At 58.7% G+C, this 18,756-nt stretch overlaps 1 protein-coding gene across 1 annotated transcript; it reads right to left on the bottom strand.

Annotated features, from left to right (window-relative positions):
* Window positions 1–1,757: 1,757 nt before the first annotated feature.
* On the bottom strand, window positions 1,758–18,351 carry FHOD1 (formin homology 2 domain containing 1). Its single transcript, XM_032121472.1, has 22 exons — window positions 18,134–18,351; window positions 11,863–11,969; window positions 11,661–11,725; window positions 10,275–10,342; window positions 10,076–10,181; window positions 9,602–9,696; window positions 9,069–9,180; window positions 8,882–8,976; window positions 8,650–8,793; window positions 8,317–8,531; window positions 8,053–8,163; window positions 6,390–6,556; window positions 5,212–6,143; window positions 4,803–4,955; window positions 4,479–4,661; window positions 4,095–4,214; window positions 3,781–3,942; window positions 3,491–3,681; window positions 3,226–3,418; window positions 2,993–3,146; window positions 2,731–2,907; window positions 1,758–2,188 (listed from the first exon to the last, which is right to left on the bottom strand). Exons 1-22 carry the CDS (start codon window positions 18,317–18,319, stop codon window positions 2,106–2,108), a joined length of 3,819 nt encoding a protein of 1,272 aa, XP_031977363.1. The 5' UTR covers window positions 18,320–18,351; the 3' UTR covers window positions 1,758–2,105.
* Window positions 18,352–18,756: the final 405 nt, after the last annotated feature.

The raw sequence follows: 18,756 nt of genomic DNA, 5'->3' as shown, positions 1-18,756 counted from the left end.
CAGGCAAGGGACAGCAACAAGCTGAAGGCCAGCGGCGAGTGCCTGAAGAGCGGCGGGACACCGGGCGTCCTTTCGGGACGTGAAGCGTCCTTTAGGGTGGCCTCCCCGTGCGTGTGGCCACCGTGCCCCCTCGTGGCAGCGAGACACAGCTCGTGGTCGCGGGCTGGCGTGGGCATGAAGGCAGGGATGGAGATGGGGAAAGGAATGGAGGTGCTGGGTGCCACGGGGTGCCCTGGCAGGGTCACTTCATCCCACCTCGAGGAGCCAACTGGGGATGCAGCACGCCAACCCCATCACTGCTGATGCTGCTAAAGCCACACGTGCCCCAGGTGACTGCCACAAACCCGCCTCAGCTCGCAAAGGTGCCTGCAGGATCCTGCCACCCCCTCTCCTTCCCAGGGGGTCACCCCTGCCAGTTGTATTTTTGGCATAAACCACTTGTGCTGTGGCCAAGCCAAGCACTTCAGGCGCCGCTCAAGGGCAGCATGTGTCCAGGGCCAGGCTGGGAGTCCTGGAAATAACACCAAGGCTGAAAAAAAAAAAGGTGGAAAAACCCAAACATGTTCCCCTGCACCCTGCCTCAGTTTCCCCCAGCAAGCCCTCAGGAGTAACAATCCTGGGATTGTGACATGTGTAATGTCACTTTAGGTACCTAGAGTAGGTGCAGGAGTCAAGAAGGTGCTTTCTCAACCCTTTCTCCTTCCTCCTGTGTCTCGTTGTTGCCTATCATAACCTCTTTGTCCTGTTTTTGCAGCCTCAAGTCAAGCACCCAGAAGGCAGGAAAGCCAGACCACATCTTGGGGCACTTCTGGGACACCTGCAGCTCTCAGTGTGGCATCTTGCTGCTCTCAGGGCCACTCAGGAACATCTCACACACACTGCAAGCTGGGGCAGGCTGGCATGTCCAGCCTCGTGGGAGAGAAACAACCCTGGGCAGAGATAGCCAGGAGGAAAAAGCTGCCCTGCCCTGTGGAGTTCTTCTTCATTCCTTGAACACCACAGAGACCTGCTGTGCGGGGTTCAGGGCTGGAGGCAGCGCCAGGGCAGCGCCGAGGTGGAGCTGTCATGATGGATGACATGACACCATTCCCAAATGCCTCCACCACAGGTGACAGTGCCCAAAGCACCGCAGCTGGCAGAGGGGGATGCTCAGGAACGGTACCCACCTGTGAGGAGCATCACAGCCAGCACCCAGTGTGGGGTTTAATCTGTGTCTGGCATGGCATGAGCCACGCTGGGACAGGAGGTGGCAGGAACATCTCCTAGGCTGTCATGGGGACAAGCAGATGCTCTCCTTGATGCATTTATAGGAACAGGCAGCCAAGCACAGGTATTTCCGAGGCTTGCAGCTGGGGGACACATGGCTGCTGTCCCCTGGACCTGCTCCTAGAGGGGAACAACCACCCTGCCTCTAACCCAGGTCTGGGTCTGGCTAAACTCTCCAGGAGAGGTTTGTAAAGGAGAAGTGAGGTGTGAGATGATTTTACTGTGCTGTGGCCTTGTGCTCGAGCCGCTGCTCCTGCCCTTGAGTGTGCAGCCTTGAGCCTGGCAGCAGTCCTTGCTCCTTTTGGAAAGTCCCCCAGCTGTCCTGGTACAGAGGGGACTGTGCTGTCCCCAGAGGGACGATGGTGCCTGCAAGCCACAGGGCTGGCTGAGTGCTTGCCCCAGGCAGCAAGGCTGGGGATGCAAGAGGAGAGATACTGGCTTGGCCAGGGAGTATCACAGAATTCTGGCCTCTCAGGTACAAGAACAAGAGATGCTGGCAGCATATCAGATCATTTTATTGCCACAGCAGCCGTGGGCCAGACTCAGTTCCCAGAGGGGGTCTGAGTCCAGCCCCTTGACCCCTCTAATACTGTTGAGAAGATGAACCCTGAGCCTCCATGCATGGGTGCTGAGCATCCTCCATCCCCGTTGCCACAGAGCAGCTCTGGGGCATCACTCCCATCCTGCTGCCTGCACCCCCAGGAGCTGGAGGCCAGCAGGGAAGAGTGAGGCAAGGCCAAAGGTGCGTAGTGTCCTGATCCTGGAACCGCAGGGGCTGCCACCACGTCCTGCCGGGGGGCTGCTGCCAGTAGGGAGCAGCAGGGGCCCTCTCGGCCCCCTCAAACCTCCATGTCAGGTGCCCGCCCCAGGCCCAGTGCCTGCACCAGTTCATCGCTGAGCCCGCTCTTCAGCGTCCGCCGCACTGCAGGAAGAGGAGAGTGCGGCACTGGCAGCACGAGCAGCACTGGGTGCCAGAGTCCCCATGCACTGGGGGCCTGCCCAGGCAGGGCAGGGGTAATGGGGTGCAGTGGCACAGACTGGTCTCAGGGTACGTCCTGCCTGGTGGGCTCAGCATGGCAGGTCATGGGTGGCCCATGGGGAAGGAGCCAGACAAGGCATGGGAACAAGGACACAAAGGACAAGGCATGAGGACAGAGCACAGAGACATGGAGATGGGACGAGGCATATAGACAAGAGTACAGAGACATGGAGATGGAATAGAAGGCAGGGACAGAGATGTGAAGGAGTATGGGGACTGGGTAGAGCATGGGAAGAGAGATACAGAGATGGGACAGGGCATGGCAACAAAGAGAAAGGGTAAGGGGACAGGGACACAGAGCTGGGAAAAAGCATCTGGGCAGGGACACAGAGATGGGACAGGGACATGGAGATGGGACAGAGTACAGGGACAGAGCGCAGGAACAGAGATGGAACAGGGCACAAGGACACAGGGATGGGACTTACAGGATTTCCGATTGCCACGGGACCTCTTGCGCTCTTTGTTGGGGCAGGGTCGGGGGCTGGCATTGTGAGTCACTGATTTCACCAGCCGGTCCATGATTTCATCTGAAGCATCATCGGGGGAGCTGGGAACATCCTCCTGGGCTGGAGAGCCCTGGGTCGGGGTGCCATACCCAGTTCCTGTATGGGGACATTGAGGATGCTGGCACCAGCTGTTCCCAGCCAGCTGGGCATGCCTTGAGTTCCTTTGCCATCCTGCTCCTACCCTGGCTGGCTCTGCTGCGGCGGGCAGGGATATCTGTGGGGGAGGTCAGCACAATCTTCATGCTCTCGTGACCCGCTTCCATCTGCTCCTTGGGGCTGCTGGACACCACGGCAGATGGCAAAACTGCCTCGGCAATGCCAGAGAATTTCTCAGTCTGCAATGGGAGGAGAGGTTGGTGTTGGGGACATGGGGAGCATCACCTCCTGGTGGCACCCAGCCGAGTGTCCCCGTACCTCGGTGATGAGCCGTCCCCGGGTCTTGCTGCGCTCGCGGTGGGCAGCACGTTTCTTCTGCTGCTGCAGGACGCGCTCCCAGCACGTGCGGTACTCCAGGGCGAACTCCCGCAGCAGTTTGCAGATGGACGTCACCTTCACGTCCCGCGCCGCGCTCACCGGGTACCCCAGGTACAGCATGAAGGAGTGAAACCTATGGGAACACCGGTCACAGTGGGCCACCAAACAGACTGCGAGGTTCCTGCTGTGTCCCCAAGCCACCAACCTGTTGAGGACACGCCTGTGCACCACCTTCAGGACGATGATGCGCTGAGTGCTGTCCTTGAGGAACTCTGTCAGCTTGGTCTTCAGCACTGGCTTGGTCTCATGCTTGGCAATCACCTTCAGGTTGTGCCAGGAGGCCCTGCACCTCCGCTCCAGCTGCACCAGGCTGTTGGCCAGCTCTTCAAAGTCAATCTGGAAGAGTGAGATGTCAGTCCCTGGCCATGCTGGTGTAGCTGGGCAGCCACAGGACCCACACCCTATCCTTGCCCGGGTTCACCTGCCTTGCCTCACCTTGGCGGAGCGGGTGATGGAGGCAATTTCTGAGTAGAGGTCAGTGGTTTCTGGGAACTTCTCTACCACCATCTGGCAGAGATGGTAGAGCAGGGACTGCCGGTGCACCGTGTCCTTCACTTCCGAGACCTTCTCCAGGTAGCCCAGGTCAAAGCCTCTGCTCTGAAACCCAATGGACTTAGCAGGGACTCTCTTCCCTACTCCAGCAGACATCCAGTCTGCAGACCCACTGGGTCCCCACCAGCACCTCCCAGCTCCCCATGGACCCTTCTGGGTGCCCATGCTGCATGGCTGGTCCTCACCCTGCTCCTCACCTGGGAACCATTCAAGAAGTTGCCCATAGCCAGCAGTGTGGCCAAGATGCACTTGAATGTGTGATTTCTGGCCAGCTGCTCCATGCCTACCTTCAGATCAAAGAGCGGCTCTGCGATCTCCTGGGTGAGGGGAGAAGCAGGTGAGATCCCTTGGCCACTCTCTCCTTTGGGAACTTCAGCATTCACCCATGAGGACAACCACCTCCTGGTCAATCCAAGCCCATGCTTGCCTTGGGGACCTGAAGCCCATCCCCAGCCAGGATGGCACCTCCCATGTTTGGATTTGACTGGTCCTCACCAGAAACATGCTTGGCTCAGTGCTTAGCACTGCTGGGGTGTCAGCAGTGGGAGGGCAGAGGGGAGATGGGGTACATGGCTCCGTACCTGCTCCAGGCTTTCATAGTCCAGCTTGAAGGCCCAGAGCTGGAGCCTGGCTGTGAGGTCACTGATGGAAGACAGGGAGAGCAAGAACTGCTCTGCAGAGCCCAAAGGCACGTCAGGATTGGCCAACTGGGCCTCCTGGATCTTCTGTTTTTCCTCCTCAGTTGGGACCATGGTTAGGATTTTCTAGAGCAGGGAAAGAGGGATATGTCAGACTCCACGCACGGGATGTGTCATCCCAGGCAGCATGGCTTGGAGGTCTCCCAGCCTGGGGAAATGACCTGCTGAGGACCTCAGAGGAGCCGAGCTTGCTTCTCTTGTGCTCACCTCAATCCCTTCCTTACTGACCGCAAACTCATCAAAGTTGAGCACAGCTGTCTTGATTATATGGATGGGCGGCAGCACGGTGAGGCCAATGTTGATGGCGTTGCTCCTCTTGGGGTCCAACACCACCACCACCTTCTTCCCATCGATGGCTTTCTGCAAAGAGGACAGGATGGACAGGGACAGCCAGGCAAAGGGCTCGCCCTCATGAACTTATCATGAACACAGACCATGCAGTGAGCCAAACCAAATCTGTGCACTGCACATAATCATCCCCATTGAACCTCTGGGCTGCTGGTGCCCATCCTCGACACAGGGTCAGGGTGACAGTGCATGCCGAGGGTCCCCACAGGAACCCACAGCCTTCCTCCCACTCCTCAAGTCCCCTTGGCCAGTGGATGCCCACCGGTACCTTTGAGGTTGGCGCTTCCTTTGACCGTGACTCAAAGAGATGCTCCAGTTTGGCAGCATTGACCTCGACATTCTGCAGGGATGCCCAGAGTGTCCCCTGGCCGAACTTGCCAGGCCCCACCGTGCTATCCAGCTGCTTCAGCTCCTTCCAGAAGAGCTTCACTGTCCTCTTCTTCTTGGCCTGGGAGGGGCCATCTGTTGTTGAGAGGCCTGGCAGCCCTGGTGGGGGTGGGCAGCTGGGGACTGCAGGAGGTGGAGGTGGAGGTGGTGGGCAACCAGGGATAGCAGGAGGTGGAGGTGGTGGGCAACCAGGGAGGGCAGGAGGTGGAGGTGGAGGTGGTGGGCAACCAGGGATGGCAGGAGGTGGAGGTGGTGGTGGTGGTGGACAACCAGGGAGGGCAGGAGGTGGAGGGGGAGCCATGAATGTTCCAGCACTCATTGCTTCAATGCCAGGATGGAGGAAGGATCCGTTGGTCATTGGCCCCGTGTCCAGGATGTCAAAATCTTCTTCTTCCCCCAGATCAGTGAAGTCTAGGTCCTTGATCTTCAGCTGCACAGGGATGGTCTCCAGGCGCTCCCATGTCAGCTCTGTGTCCTTTTTGATGGGCATCATCCCAGTGTTCTCCAGCTTCTGCGTGTGGGTCTCGGCATCTATGCTGGATACGGCACGTACCAGCTTGGCATGGGCACTGGCCACTGGCCCATCTAGAGCCCTGCCACGGAGCCGGCCACTCTCCTGATCCTGGCTGCTACTTCCCTTGGTGTCCATTTCCACCTCGTCCTGGATCCGAGGGGGTAAAGGTATTTCATGGAACACCTTCTCCATTTCCGACTCCGAGGAGCCCTTGGCATAGAGCATGTCCAGCATAAACTTGGTGTCAGAGGAGATGGTGCTGCAGGAGTCAGTGGTGTCAGGTCGAGCCAAACGAGACCCTGCAGGGAGAGAGGAAGAAGCTGGGACACTCTGCTTGGAGGGGGCAAGTGGTGCTGGGCTCCACGTGGAGTTGGAGTCCTGTTCCTCATTGGGGTGTGCTCAGATGCCAGCATTTTTAGCGAGGTGCTACCACCAGCTCCTCCAAGGCTCTGTGTATCACAGGCATGGGATGAGGACAGAGGGGCCACTAATCCCCACCCCAGGGACCTGGATGAGCTGGGAACACACACCCTGGCAGCACCTACTTATGCTGGGTGGCTCCATCCTGGAATCAGAGGTGCCGTGGTCTCTTTCCCATGCAAGAGCAGTAGGATGCTCCAGTGTAGTATCGCTGAGGACATCGAGCCGTCCCTTGGCCATGGAAGAGATCTTCTCCTTTTGGGCTGCAGCCAGGTTTTCCAAAAAGCGAGCTCTGCAAGATGGGGTGGACATTAGCTGGGAGCAAAGCAGGGATGGGGACAACAGGGATAACCAGCACACCACACCATGCCACACTGCACAGCCAGTCCCACAGCACAGAAACCTCCTGCACTGGCCACACCGCATCAGGGACACCGAGGATTCAACCTCCTCTGAGCCCTGCAGAGAGAGGCAATGGCCCCATGGCTCAGGGACAGGGTCACTGCAGCCCCATGGAAGCTGAAGGCTTCTGCCATCAGGGTGCCGCTGTCACCAGTTGGTCCCAAAAGACCCGGTGCTCACTGCAACCTTCATCCAAAAGCTGCAAAACCCAGGAGGGCACCAAGGCAGGGACTTGAGGGCACGCTCCTGCTCCTCATTCCCTGTGTGGCCGGAGCCCAGATACCTCCAGCCGGGCACCAGTCCAAGGAAGCGCATGCCTGGAGACACACGCATGCCTCTACTTACTCAAACTTCTTCAAAATAGGCTTGTCCCCATGCAAGGAGGGGGCATCCTCCCGCCTGAAGGAAAACAGGGGTTAGCCCCCGCTGCTGGCAGCCCCTTGGGGCTTGTGTGTCCTGCACACACCACCTGGCAGCCCTCCAGCATGGCCCCAGGGTTCATGGGGAGCCAGGAGAGCCCTGGCGAGTCCCCTCCTACCCAGGCAGCACATGGCATCAGGTGCTGGAGAGATGGGAAATCGTCTCCTGCACCAGGCCAGGACACCTGGAGCAGGCTGTGCCACCCCCAGCAGGGACACCTCACCCCAAAGCGGGAATCAGAGGGTGCCATATCCTGTGGGGTGATGGGGGAGTGGGTTGGGGTCCTGCAGATAGGAATTGAAGGGGAGCGGTGAGGGATGGGGGCAGCAAGGTGGGTGCAAGCGCCCACTGCCCCCAGAGCATCATAGGATAGGGCAAGGGAGAATTAATAGCACATTAAGCTGAAACAAAGTAGGTTTAAATTGGGTATTAGGAAGAAATTCTTCCCTGTGAGGGTGGTGAGACACTGGCATGGGTTGCCCAGAGAAGCTGTGGATGCCCCATCCCTGTAAGACAAGGCTGGTCTAGTGGAAGCATCGGAACTAGAAGATTTTTAAGGTCCCTTTCAACCCGAACTGTTCCAGGATCTTATGATTCTATCATCATGCTGGGAGGGAGCAAGCACGTGCAGAGCCCAGGCACTTACCAGACAGGGGCAGTTTGGTGCAGCCTGCAAAAGGAAAGACAGAAAGAGTGGGCAGAGGAGAGGGCAAGCGTGGGCAGAGAGGAGAATGAGGAGGAGCTGGAGCAGAACTGTGCATGCCCGAGGGATGCCTTGGAGCCCCTGGCTGGACCCTTTGACACCTGCTGCTCCCTCATACGTATCTCCAGCTCCAGTGCCCTCCCAGACTGCTTCCCCCTGGGAAAGGCAGAGTGTGCCCTGGGATGGACACACCTCATGCTCCTGGGAGCCCATCCTGCTGCCCTGGGAGACCTCCATGCACCCAGCCCCTCCTGGCTCCTTACTTGTAGACACTGCGCTCTCCTGGGCCCGGGGGCTGCTCCTTCTCAGCCGCGGGGGAGGCCAGGGCCAGCCGCACGCTGGACGTGCTGTTGTAGATGCTGGTGGGACAGGGTCTGAAAGAAGGTGACAGGGACTGAGAGCAGGTCCCACAGGGCTGCTCTCCACCCTGGCACCAGCAATGGATCCAAGTGCTGTTTATGCGGCATCTCAGTGTCTCCACCATGCCAGGAGCATCCCCACTGCAGACCACCTCCAGCTGCACTTACTCTGCTGGGCTGGTCGGTGCAGGGACAGGCAGGGTGTCCTCAGCTGGGGCCTCCTTTGGAGTGCCAGGAGACCCCAGCAGTGGCTGGGCATCAGCACTGGCATCCTGGGAGCCACCCTGGCATCGCCACCCACGCCGGCCCTCGTCTGTCCTCCTCCGCTCTTTGCGTCCCCCTGGGGGCGGCTCTTCCACATCATCCTCCAGCTTGAGAGCACTCTGTGGAGGGACCAGGGTTATGGCACTGGGCACAGCAGCATCCCTGCCACCCCATGCACCCACCCTTCCTGCTGGAGGCAGGCAGCACACGGCCAGATCCTGCTGGAGCCCTGCTCACCTCGTAGAGTGTGAACTGCTGCTTCAAGTCGAGGTCGGTGCCCTTGCTGCCCAGGTACTGCTGCACCACCTGCTCCATGCCCTGCTGCTCCAGGCAGTCGGTCACATCGTAGAAGGTGTCCTGATCTGGGAGGGCTGCCAGTGTCTGGGCAGAATCAGAGGCATGCTGCTGGCACTGGGGTGATCCACACTGAGCCCCACCAGTGTGGCACCACGGGGACACCCTCACAGACCTTGTTGATCAGCGTCATGGTGAACACCAGCAGCTCCGTGTCAGCCCCATTGCGCTGCCCCAGGATGGCCATTAGGTTGGACCATGGACAGGCACCTGGGAAAAAAGGCACGAACAGGTGACATGCAGGCTGGGAGGGGACACTGTCCCCCAGCAGGGACCTTGCAGGAGGCTGGAGCTGCACCTACCTCTCGCCTGATCCACGGCATTGACGGCGCGGATGAGCAGCAAGGCGTTGGGCTCTGTGTACTCCACAAACACCAGGAGCAGCTTCAGTGCCGTCTTCACCACCAGGCGAAACTGGGACAAGGGATGGCAGCTGGGACAGCAGCAGTGGCAGGAGCCTGCCAGCGTGCTGCTGGGACACTGTGGGATGGCTGTGCCCATGCCCCAGGACTGGGAGCTTTGCCGTGGAGCCAGGGACCTGCAGCTGTGAGGCTGACGGCCAAGAGGCACTGGGAAGGGACCTGGAGCAGGAGTGTCTTACTCAAGCTCTGTTCCTGGGAATGTGGTCACATCAGGACAGGGAGCTCTGCAGATCCTGGGTGACTTCCAGATGGGTGGGAGTAGGACCCAACGCAAGCAAAGGTACCAGGGTACCAAGCCCAGAGGCAGAGAGTGAAGTACATCCTCTGAGGGATGGTGCAAGGGAACAGCCACAAGCAGGGAAGAGGGTGCAGTGGAGGGCACAGACAGCTCCCCAAGAACAACAGGCACTCACTGGGCTTCCTGACAGCGTGTACAGCCACTGGACAGTCTCGTTGTGGTTGATGACACCCTGCATCCCATCCATGAAGAGCATGATCTGGCTCAAGGCTGCAAGGCAGAGAGTGGGCAGGCTGACGGTGCAGCAGGCAGGGGTTGGGAATTCCCATCCCTGCACAGCATCACCGCAGCAAGGGCGATGTCTGGCAGCTGGGAAGGCAGAGTAGCCCTGGCAGATTTGCTGGCTCACCCACCGTGAGTGCCAACATTCCTTCCTGGGGATAAGCATAGAATTGTGGAATGGTTTGGGTTGGAAGGGACCTTAAAGACCATCTCATTCCAACTCCCCTGCCACAGGCAGGGACACCTTCCCTTAGACCAGGTTGCATCAAAGACTCATCCAACCTGGCTTTGAACACTTCCAGGGATGGGGCATCCACAGCTTCTTTAGGCAACCTGCTCCACAGGTGCCCTGTGCCCAAATACCAACCCCGGAGGATGTAATTCTGGTAGTTCTGGTCAGCTTCTGCCCCCACTTTGATCAGGCATGTCAACCCCTCCAGGTTCACGAACTCTGGCACCAGGTCCTTGTCCTCCTGTGGGGAGAAGGCCAAGTGTTACCACAGTGTGGGGTGGGCAGCCAGCTCTGGGGGAGCCCCTGGCCCCCCACTGCACCAGCACCAGCTCACCTGGAAGAGCTGCTTCAGGGAGAAGAGGGACCTCCGCAGCTCCGGCCCCTGCGAGTTGTACAGCTTCTCTGGGAGGAAAGGAGAGACGTGGTGGGAGGGGCTCACTGCTGAACCAGCACTGCTTCCTGGGACAGCCCCACATCCTGATCAACCCCCGTGCCCCCTGCCAACCCCCGTGCCGGCACCGCCCCGGCTGTGGGACACACTGGCTGGAAGCAGCTGCTGTTCCACAACTACATATTTCAGCTCTGCCACTTTCTTATTTCCTTTTTTTTGCCCTTTTTTTTCTGACCAGATATGACAAATATCCCCTTTGGTTTCCTGTGCAGAACCTAAACATGAACACAGGCAGGAGGCTGAGCTACTTTTAGCCGTCTCTCCCTGGGCACAGCCATGCCATGGTCCCAGAGTTCCCAGCAGCCCCGGGGCTTGGGAAAAACCGCAGGATGAGGATGGGAAGGATGGTAGTGTGACATGGGTTGCTTGGGGGCAGGACTGTCACTGGGCTGGAGACTATGTGCTTATGGGGGTGATGCCTGCAGGCAGGAGCCAGCGTGGAGCAGCCGGGGCATTGGGAAGCTGGAAGGCCCCATGAAGACACCAAAGCCATTGGGAGCCAGCACTTCCCATATGCAAAAATTGAGTTAGCCATGCATCCCAACTTATTTGGGTCAGGCTTAGAGCTGTAACAAGCCAAAAACAAGATGTCCAAGTAGTCCTCCAGATATGCCCTGTAAAACACAGTGTCCCGGCAGCCTCCTCCACTCGCTTATCAGCTTGTCAGACAGATGAGAGGGAAAGCAGGGCAGCTGGGAGGGAAAGCAGAAGAGCTCAGGGTTCAGACAGAGCCTGGGAACTGCTGACAAAGAGCATGACCATGACCCTGACCCTGGGCTTCCTGCCCCTTCCCGCATAGCTCAGCTGCAGCCCTGCACAGCCAGCCCAATGCCCATCTGGCATCACTCTGCTCAGCGCTTGTTTTCCCCCTGCCAAAGACAAAAAAACGTCTTGAGACTCCTGAATATTTTGCAGGACCTCAGAGCAGGCTGCCTGAATGATGGCAGCACTTTCTGCTGCGCAAGAGCCCTTTGTTTATGTCTTCGCAGCTATATTTAGAGCTTGCCTGAATGACCCAGAATAACTGCAGTGGGCGGTGGGCTCCCAGCCCAAGAGGCAAAAGTCCTGATCTCTGAGGATGGAGGGGATTAACCCAGCGGGTACCCCATGAGGACCATGCCCCCTGATCTCTGGGAGGGGTTATGGGGTGGAAGCAGCCCTCTCCATCATAAAAAGCCTGGCCACAACTCACTGCCGAGGCCAAACCTCCACCACCCAGGGCAGTGGAGCTGCTGGAGCAGCCTGAAGGAGAGAGCAGCCCCAACTCACCGATGATGGCATGGACTCGGACGGAGAGCTGCGTGCGCAGGATCAGGGTTGGCCGTCTCCCCTTCCTAAGGTGGAGGAAAATGCAGTGTGAGTGCCTGCAGTGGGATCACCACAGCCCCTGGCTCCTTGCCCCTGGTGTTCACACACATGTGGAGTCCCTGTGTCCTCTTCCCACAGGGCTCAGGTACCCCATGTGCCTCACCTGACCTCCTCATAGAAACCCTCCAGATCATCCTTCTGTTCCAGCAGGGACAAGTCAAGGTCCAGGTAGTGTCCAGAGGGCGAGACCTGCAGCGTGCAGTCCTCCAGCTGGGGATGCAGACAGCCAGGCTGAGCGCCCACGCCCACCACAGCCCTCCTGGCTCCCAGAGCATTCCCAGGTCACCCTCCTGCCCACACCAAACTCAGCTGGCAGACACATTTTGGAGTGGGATGGCATGTCCCACTTGTCCCCAGCCACTGGCTCTGCAGGGAGATGCCCCAGCACCCTCTGCCTCAGCCTGGTGCTAACTGTGGAGAAACATGGAGCCCCAGGCTGGAAAAGGCTGAGTGAGGGCGGTCCTGCTGCCATTGAGTTCCTCGGCAATCCCTGGGTGGGAACCATGGTGAGAGGTTGATCGGCTCCCTGAGGCTCCCCTTAGTCAGCAGGGGTGCGACTGGGGCAGGATCTGTCTCCTCCCAGGGCTGGCAAATTGCCCCCGCCTGCAGGGATTGGGTCTGAGGGAACTGTCAGGCACTCAGCCCAGCCAGGGAGACCCCAAACCAGGGCAAATCCCTGGGATGTCCCCTGGATGACACATCCTCTGACTCAGCCCACAGCCACGTGGCATCTTCCATTGAGATGGGGATAAGCACAGCCCTGAGACAAGGCTGGGGCGAGGGCATCTACCCAGAAAGTCCATGCACAGTGCCTATGGTGCACAGCCAGTGGGCACGGCTCCCACAAAGTCCCTGAGGTGCCCTGGCACCAGCAGCACGCCACAGCACCCAGGCAGGTCTTTTGGGACACAGGAATTCACCCTCGAGGCATGAGTAGAAGCAGAGGGAGGGCAGTGTCAGCACCCTGCCTCCTCTGCACATCTGGATCTGTTCCTAAAGCATTTGCAACTCCCTTGCCCCACCCTCGCCCTGCTCACCCCACCTCCAAGGAACAGATCTGCATGGCAGGAGCTGAGGATCAGGGATAAAACCCCATTATTAAAGCTGCTCGTGGTGGAAACAAGAGCAAGCAGCGCAAGCAGCAATAGGGGAGAGAAGTGGGGAGCCATCAGCCATCTAAAACCCCACCTCAATTTCAGCTCCAAATTGCAAAAGCTCCAAGCACAGTCTTGTGGCTGAGGAGCTCAGATGGGAACAGCTTCTCGGCCTTTCCCATCAATGCCTTTCCCCACCGTGGCCCTGGAGATCCCACAGCAATACTGGGTATGGCTCCTGCATCTCACTGGGGTTCCTTTCCATGACATTCCCATCTCCTTGCATCCCAGCATTGTGCACAAGCTCACACATATGAATTCACTGTGAGTGTGACGTTAATACCAGAGGGCAAAGTAAAACGCCACGGGCATTGAAGCAATTAATGCTGACCACGCCTCAGGATAGCAGGCAATTTGGCAGGGCACTGTTGTTGGGTTGGACGTTGATGTGTCCCACTCCACCTCCTGTGGTCACTGGCTACGCCAGCCAGCCATGGCAATGTGCAGCAAACACAGGCTGCTGGCAGTGGGCAGGTACTCCTGGCTGCCAGCTCTGCCTTCACAGCGAGAGTCCCTAATGCTGACCCCACATAGGGTTTGCTCGCTGGGGAATGCTTCAATGCCTCCACTGAGACAGGCTGTCCTGCATCCCTGCTCTACCTGGACATCCCTGCATCCACCCAGCCAATCCTGCATACTCCTGGGCATCCTCCCAGACATCTCTGTGTCCTCCTGGCCTCCCCTGCATCCCCATAGGCATCCCTGCAGCCTCCTGGGCATCACCTCAGGCATCCCTGCATCCACCCAGGCACTCAAACACAGCGAGAGCAGATCACCTCCAGTACAAAAGCCTTGCCTTCTCTGGGCTGCCACAGCCCCAGCAAGCCAGAGTTAACATCCCTAGCTCCTTCGGGGCTGGTGACACATCCCAGCTGGTGGGGGGAGGCCAAGCCCCTGGGACCTGACCCCGCGTATTTCCCGTGTGAGCTTGGCAACGTTTCCCACTAGGGATGCTCCAAGCACTGGGCCCTGGTTTGGCTGTGGCCCCCCTGGCAAACACCATCCCCTGGGGATGGAGAGAGGCTGTCCCAGGCTCCTGCTGCCCTGCCAAAAATCCTGGGCAGCACTTCCACACCAGGGAGCACCGACTGCCCCAGGGCCAGGGGTTATTCGGACAAGGGGTTTATACCATGTAGGATCAAGCTGGGATCTCAGTGTCGGGCTGCTGGGGGCAGCAAGTTGGGGTCACAGGTTACTGACGGCTCCCAGTGCGGGGTGGCTCTGATCCACCTCTCTCCTGCCTGGTAAACCATTATAAAATGAGCCAGACTTTGATGGCAATGGGGACTTAAGGGCAAAGCAGAGCTGGGAGAGGAGAGTGTCCCATGCTCACACATCCAGCCCACAGCTCCTGGGAGTCCCAGCCATCCTGCAGCAAGATGGATGCCCTTCACCCATTCACGGGGAGGTTCTGGGGTCTTGCTGAGGACACAATGCTGGTGCCAGTCCTGATGGGTGACAAGGACCCACGACCTAAAAAGGTTTCTCTCTCTGTGTTGAATGCCCCATCCCTGGAAGTGTTCAAGGCCAGGTTGGATGGGACTTGGAACAACAGGTCTAACGGAAGGTGTTCTTGCCCATGGCAGCAGGGTGGAACAAGATGATCCCTTTAAGGTCCCTTCAAATCCAAACCATTCCAGGATACAATGGGGGTGTGATGGAGACCTCCCCACCTCCAATATGGAGACATTGTCCACACACAGACGAACTCACACCACCCACCACAGCATCACATTTTCCTGCTCACCCCTGTCACACCATCCCCTACATGGGAGGATGCTCCAAGGCCAGGCAGCAAATATCCTCTTTATCTGCCAGCAAAGGAAACACTTTTACTCCCTTGTAACACTTTCTTTTTGCAGTAACCACAATTTCCCAACATCGCTGCCTCTCTTCTACAAAGGCTATGGGGAAATTACAGAAAAAATGTATTATTTAAATATAGTAGGCAGCAGCTAAACACAAGGCACCGACAGGTCAGAAAGCCCTGGCATCACCAGCTGCTGCTCACCCTCCCAGAACACCAAGGGGCTGATGGTTTATAGAGCTACCCTGCAGGACCAACTCCAACCCCAACCTCAGCCAAGGGCATTCACCACAATTTAGTTGCAGGGCTAAGAGGGGTGTCCACTGCCAGGGCACCCAGATGCTGTCCCCTGTCCACTCCTGCATGATGGATGGCAGCAAGTGGATGAGAACACTGCCACTGCGGGGGCGGGAGATAAAACCCAAGCCAGGAGGGATCTCTGGAGGTCACCCAGAGTTGCCCCAGAAGTGCAAACTTGCTTCCCTCTTGAAGCTCCTCCAGCTGGGCTCATTGCTCATTAGTAAATCTCTCATTGGTCATCAACAGATCGGTGGCAGCAGGAAGATCCCAGTCCTAGGCAGCAGCTGGAAAAGCCATGGCATGAATGCCTGCATGCAGCTCCCTCCCCAGGATCCATGCAAGGATGGTGTTGGGAGCTGGGGAGTGCTGGGGGCTGCTGAGCACCAACACTCAGCACTAAGCAAGCAGCAAATTAGGGGAAAGCAGTGCCACTGATGACCCCTCCTCACCACTTTTGTGCCTTCCAGAGGTTAGTGGGGCAAAGACCCTCACCGAAGCCCTCCTCAAGCCTGTTAGGAAACAGAAGGCAACAGGGCTGTGGGATGGGACACTTCACACACGGAGATTGCCCCACCAGCACTTTTATCGAGCACAAGAGCTCTCAGCAAGCTTATGGCACTGAGGCCATCGAGCTGTTTGCTCTTCCCAGATTTCCGAGAGAGGAAGGAGAAAGCAAAACTCGAGCCTGAAGGGTTTTGCAATTGTTTGGAAAAATCCCCAGATTCAGAGGTGAGATAGTGCTCACGGGAGGCAAGGGAGTGCAGGGGCCTTTGGGGACATAAAGGACAGCCAAAAAAACCTGCCCTGTCAAAACCTGCCTGAGGTTCAGAAAACGCCCACGCCCTGCCCAAGCATCACCCAAGGGTACTAGAAAAATGCTGGAAAGCAGGAGAAGATAGTATCAGCCTGGAGGCAAACAATGCAGCAGCAGCAAACAAAGCGGGAAGGTATTTCCAAGCACAAACATACTTCCCGGAGAGCATGAAAAAGTCATCAGCGACAGGTCGTGTTCAGGGAGAGGAAGCACCAAGGGTGTCATGGGGCAGGACAGGCCGTTCAAGGCAGCAATGCCTGCACCAGAAACCTCTTTCTCATCATCTTTAAGCTGTTCCCAGCACAGGGAGCTGCTTTGCTGGGCCCAGCAAGGGCAGGATTCAGCTGCTCTCCCATGGCGGCTCATCCCCTGGCTGCCTGCGGCTCAATCCTCCTCCTCCGATGAGCGTAACCCCAGCCCAGCTCCCTCCTGATTGCTGCATCCTCTTCCCAGTGCTCTGCAGGTCCAGGCATGCTGCCCAGCAGGACAAACCTGGCACCAGGCATCCCCAGATGAATTTTTTTACAGCCAGTTCCTTGGGAAAAATCCGACTGTTCATTTACTAATTTTAGCGCGGTAACTAATGGAGCTGAGTGCTACCTGGCACAAAGGGCACCAGGGGAGCCTTTGGCTGGTCGTGCCAGGGGAACTGGCTGCATGGCTCCAAGGGTGCAGCTCTGAATTTGGACTGAACTGGATGGTTTGGGAGACTGACCTCACTCCACAGGCTGTAAATCCCACTGCAGGAGGCTCCCAATGAACACGTTTGCTCATGCAAACCCCAGCCAGCATCCCAGCTTGTCAGGTGGGGCATTTTGCAGCCCTTGCTGCCTCCGAGAGCTCCGTGTGGTAAAGGCAGCATGGTTTATAACCTATATAATCCAGAAATCTGGTTTATAAACCCAGAACAGGATCCCGGCTGTTCACCTGTTACTTCACCAAGGGTCATGGGATGGTATAGGGAAACTACAGGAAAAAATATCCAGAGCTTGGCTCGGGCAGAAAACAGAGCCTGAAATCCCAGGGTCAACACACTTCTGCTGGGCACAGGACCTCCTTGCAAAGCTCCTGCCCTCGGGAACGCAGTGTCCAGTCTCCCCTCCCCCTCCCGCTGCCCCGTGCCACCATGGCAGCACTGCGGGCTGGCGATCCCGTTACAGCCAGGTCCTGCCCAGGGAGCACAGCACACGCCTGAAATTTGAGTTTGCTCCATTCGTCATGTCTCCAGGCTGTTTGTTCCCAAACAAACTCCCTTTAGTCACCGCCTAAAAATCCCATGATGGCGACAACATGAGACGCTACTTCTTTGATCCAATAAAAATGAAAAGGGGGATAAGGGGGAAGTTTGTTTGGTGCAGGGAAAAGTCTCAAAGTGATCCCCTCTCCCCTGGCAGGCCAGCAAGTTCAGTGTCGGGCACACGGAGCTGATTTTCCCCCTCCTGCTGCCCCATCTCTCTGCTCCGGCTCTGACTCCACAATCCCCCAGCCAGCCTGGGTTCCTGCCTCCCTTCCCTGCACTCCTCTATTGCTGCAAGACGGAGATGCTCAGCTACTGCCAAGCTCTGCTGGGTCTCGCGTTCCTAAAGAGGAAAACAAGCCTGTCCCCATCCTGAGAAGGATGCTTCGAGAGCATCACACCCACAGGAGATACGCTGGGAGGGTCCCCTGTCTCCCCTGTCTCCTCCACTTCCCAGCCCGACTCAGGCTTGAGGACACACAAAAAGACAGGGTGCCTCGCTTCCCATTCGGCCTCCTGCCTTCCTCCCACCTGAAGGAAATTGCTCAGCATGAATTTCCGTATTGCTCTCTGGTGACAAAGCTGCTGGCGGACCGGTGAGATGAGGGGCCGGTGAGGGGCTGCAGGGGCTGGTGGCCCCCCGCCCCCAGCTTCACCTCCCCAAGTTCCAGGTGCCGCAGCAAGCAGGAACACTGCAAAGGTCCTGAGGGCTGGGGAGCCGGTGTGCTCCGCTCCTGGTTGCCCGCGTGGAAGCGGGATACCGGTGGGGAACACGCTGCCTGGCTCAGCCCCGACCACACGGGGATGGACGCCTGCCGTCATCCTGCTTCCCCCTGTCTCGGTTCCTGCCTGCTCTGAGCTAACACATCCTCTTCCTCCCCGCCGACTCACTCCGGCCGGCCGAGGCTGGCATGTCCCGCGGGGGCTCACCAATCCCGCCGTGACTCACACCGGGAGCGCTGCCCGGGACACAACCGTTCGATCCCTCGCCCCCCGGTCCCCTCTGGCCGGTAATCCCGTCCCCGCACGGTGCTTTCCCCGCCGCCCGCCGTTCCTGCTCACCGGCAGCGGGGCCCCGACCAGGCGGTGCAGCGCGGGCAGCTGCGCCCCCAGGGCCAGCGCCTCCTCCACAGCGTAAACCGGGGCTCGTCGGGGCTCCGGGAAGCTGCCGAAGGCGAAGGGATCCGCGTCCTCCAGGTACTGCACCCGGCATGGCACCGTCGCCTCCGCCGCCTCCGCCACCGCCATGGCCCCGCCGCCGCGGCCGCGCGCGACGCCGCACCCGGGGCGGACACGGCCCCGGCCCGGCCCCTCCGCCCCTCCCCGTCCCGGGAGAGGCCTCTCGGTGCTCGGCGCGCCCTCCCGCGGGCGTCCGGAAAGGATGCTCCAGGCTTCGGGATGCTCCAGGCTCTGGGGGGCTCCACTGGGACGCTCTGGCATCAGGGATGCTCCAAGCCTCGGAGGGATGCTCCGGGTTCTGGGGACCTCTATCAGGATACCCTGGCGTCGGGGATATCCAGAACCCAGGTTGCTCTGGCGTCAGGGGTGCTCCAGGCCCTGTGGGGCACCACTGGGATGCTCCAGGGTGCTCCAGGCCCCGTGAGGCTCCAGGCTGCTCCGGGGGGCCAGGGTCTGATCACCCCAGGTGAACTGGAGCACGGATGGGCAGCTGGACTCCATCTCCC

Source organism: Corvus moneduloides, chromosome 12 (genome assembly GCF_009650955.1).
Source record: "Corvus moneduloides isolate bCorMon1 chromosome 12, bCorMon1.pri, whole genome shotgun sequence".
Taxonomy (NCBI): Eukaryota; Metazoa; Chordata; class Aves; order Passeriformes; family Corvidae; genus Corvus; species Corvus moneduloides.
This window is presented reverse-complemented; position numbering and strand designations above follow the sequence as displayed.

Coding starts and splice junctions, on each gene's coding strand:
- FHOD1 (XM_032121472.1), bottom strand. CDS start 18,319: ATGGCGGTGGCGGAGGCGGCGGAGGCGACGGTGCCATGCCGGGTGCAG. Junction 4,215..4,478: donor ACTATGAAAGCCTGGAGCAG/GTACGGAGCCAT, acceptor CCCCTCACCCAG/GAGATCGCAGAGCCGCTCTT. Junction 3,147..3,225: donor GGGGACGGCTCATCACCGAG/GTACGGGGACAC, acceptor CTCCCATTGCAG/ACTGAGAAATTCTCTGGCAT.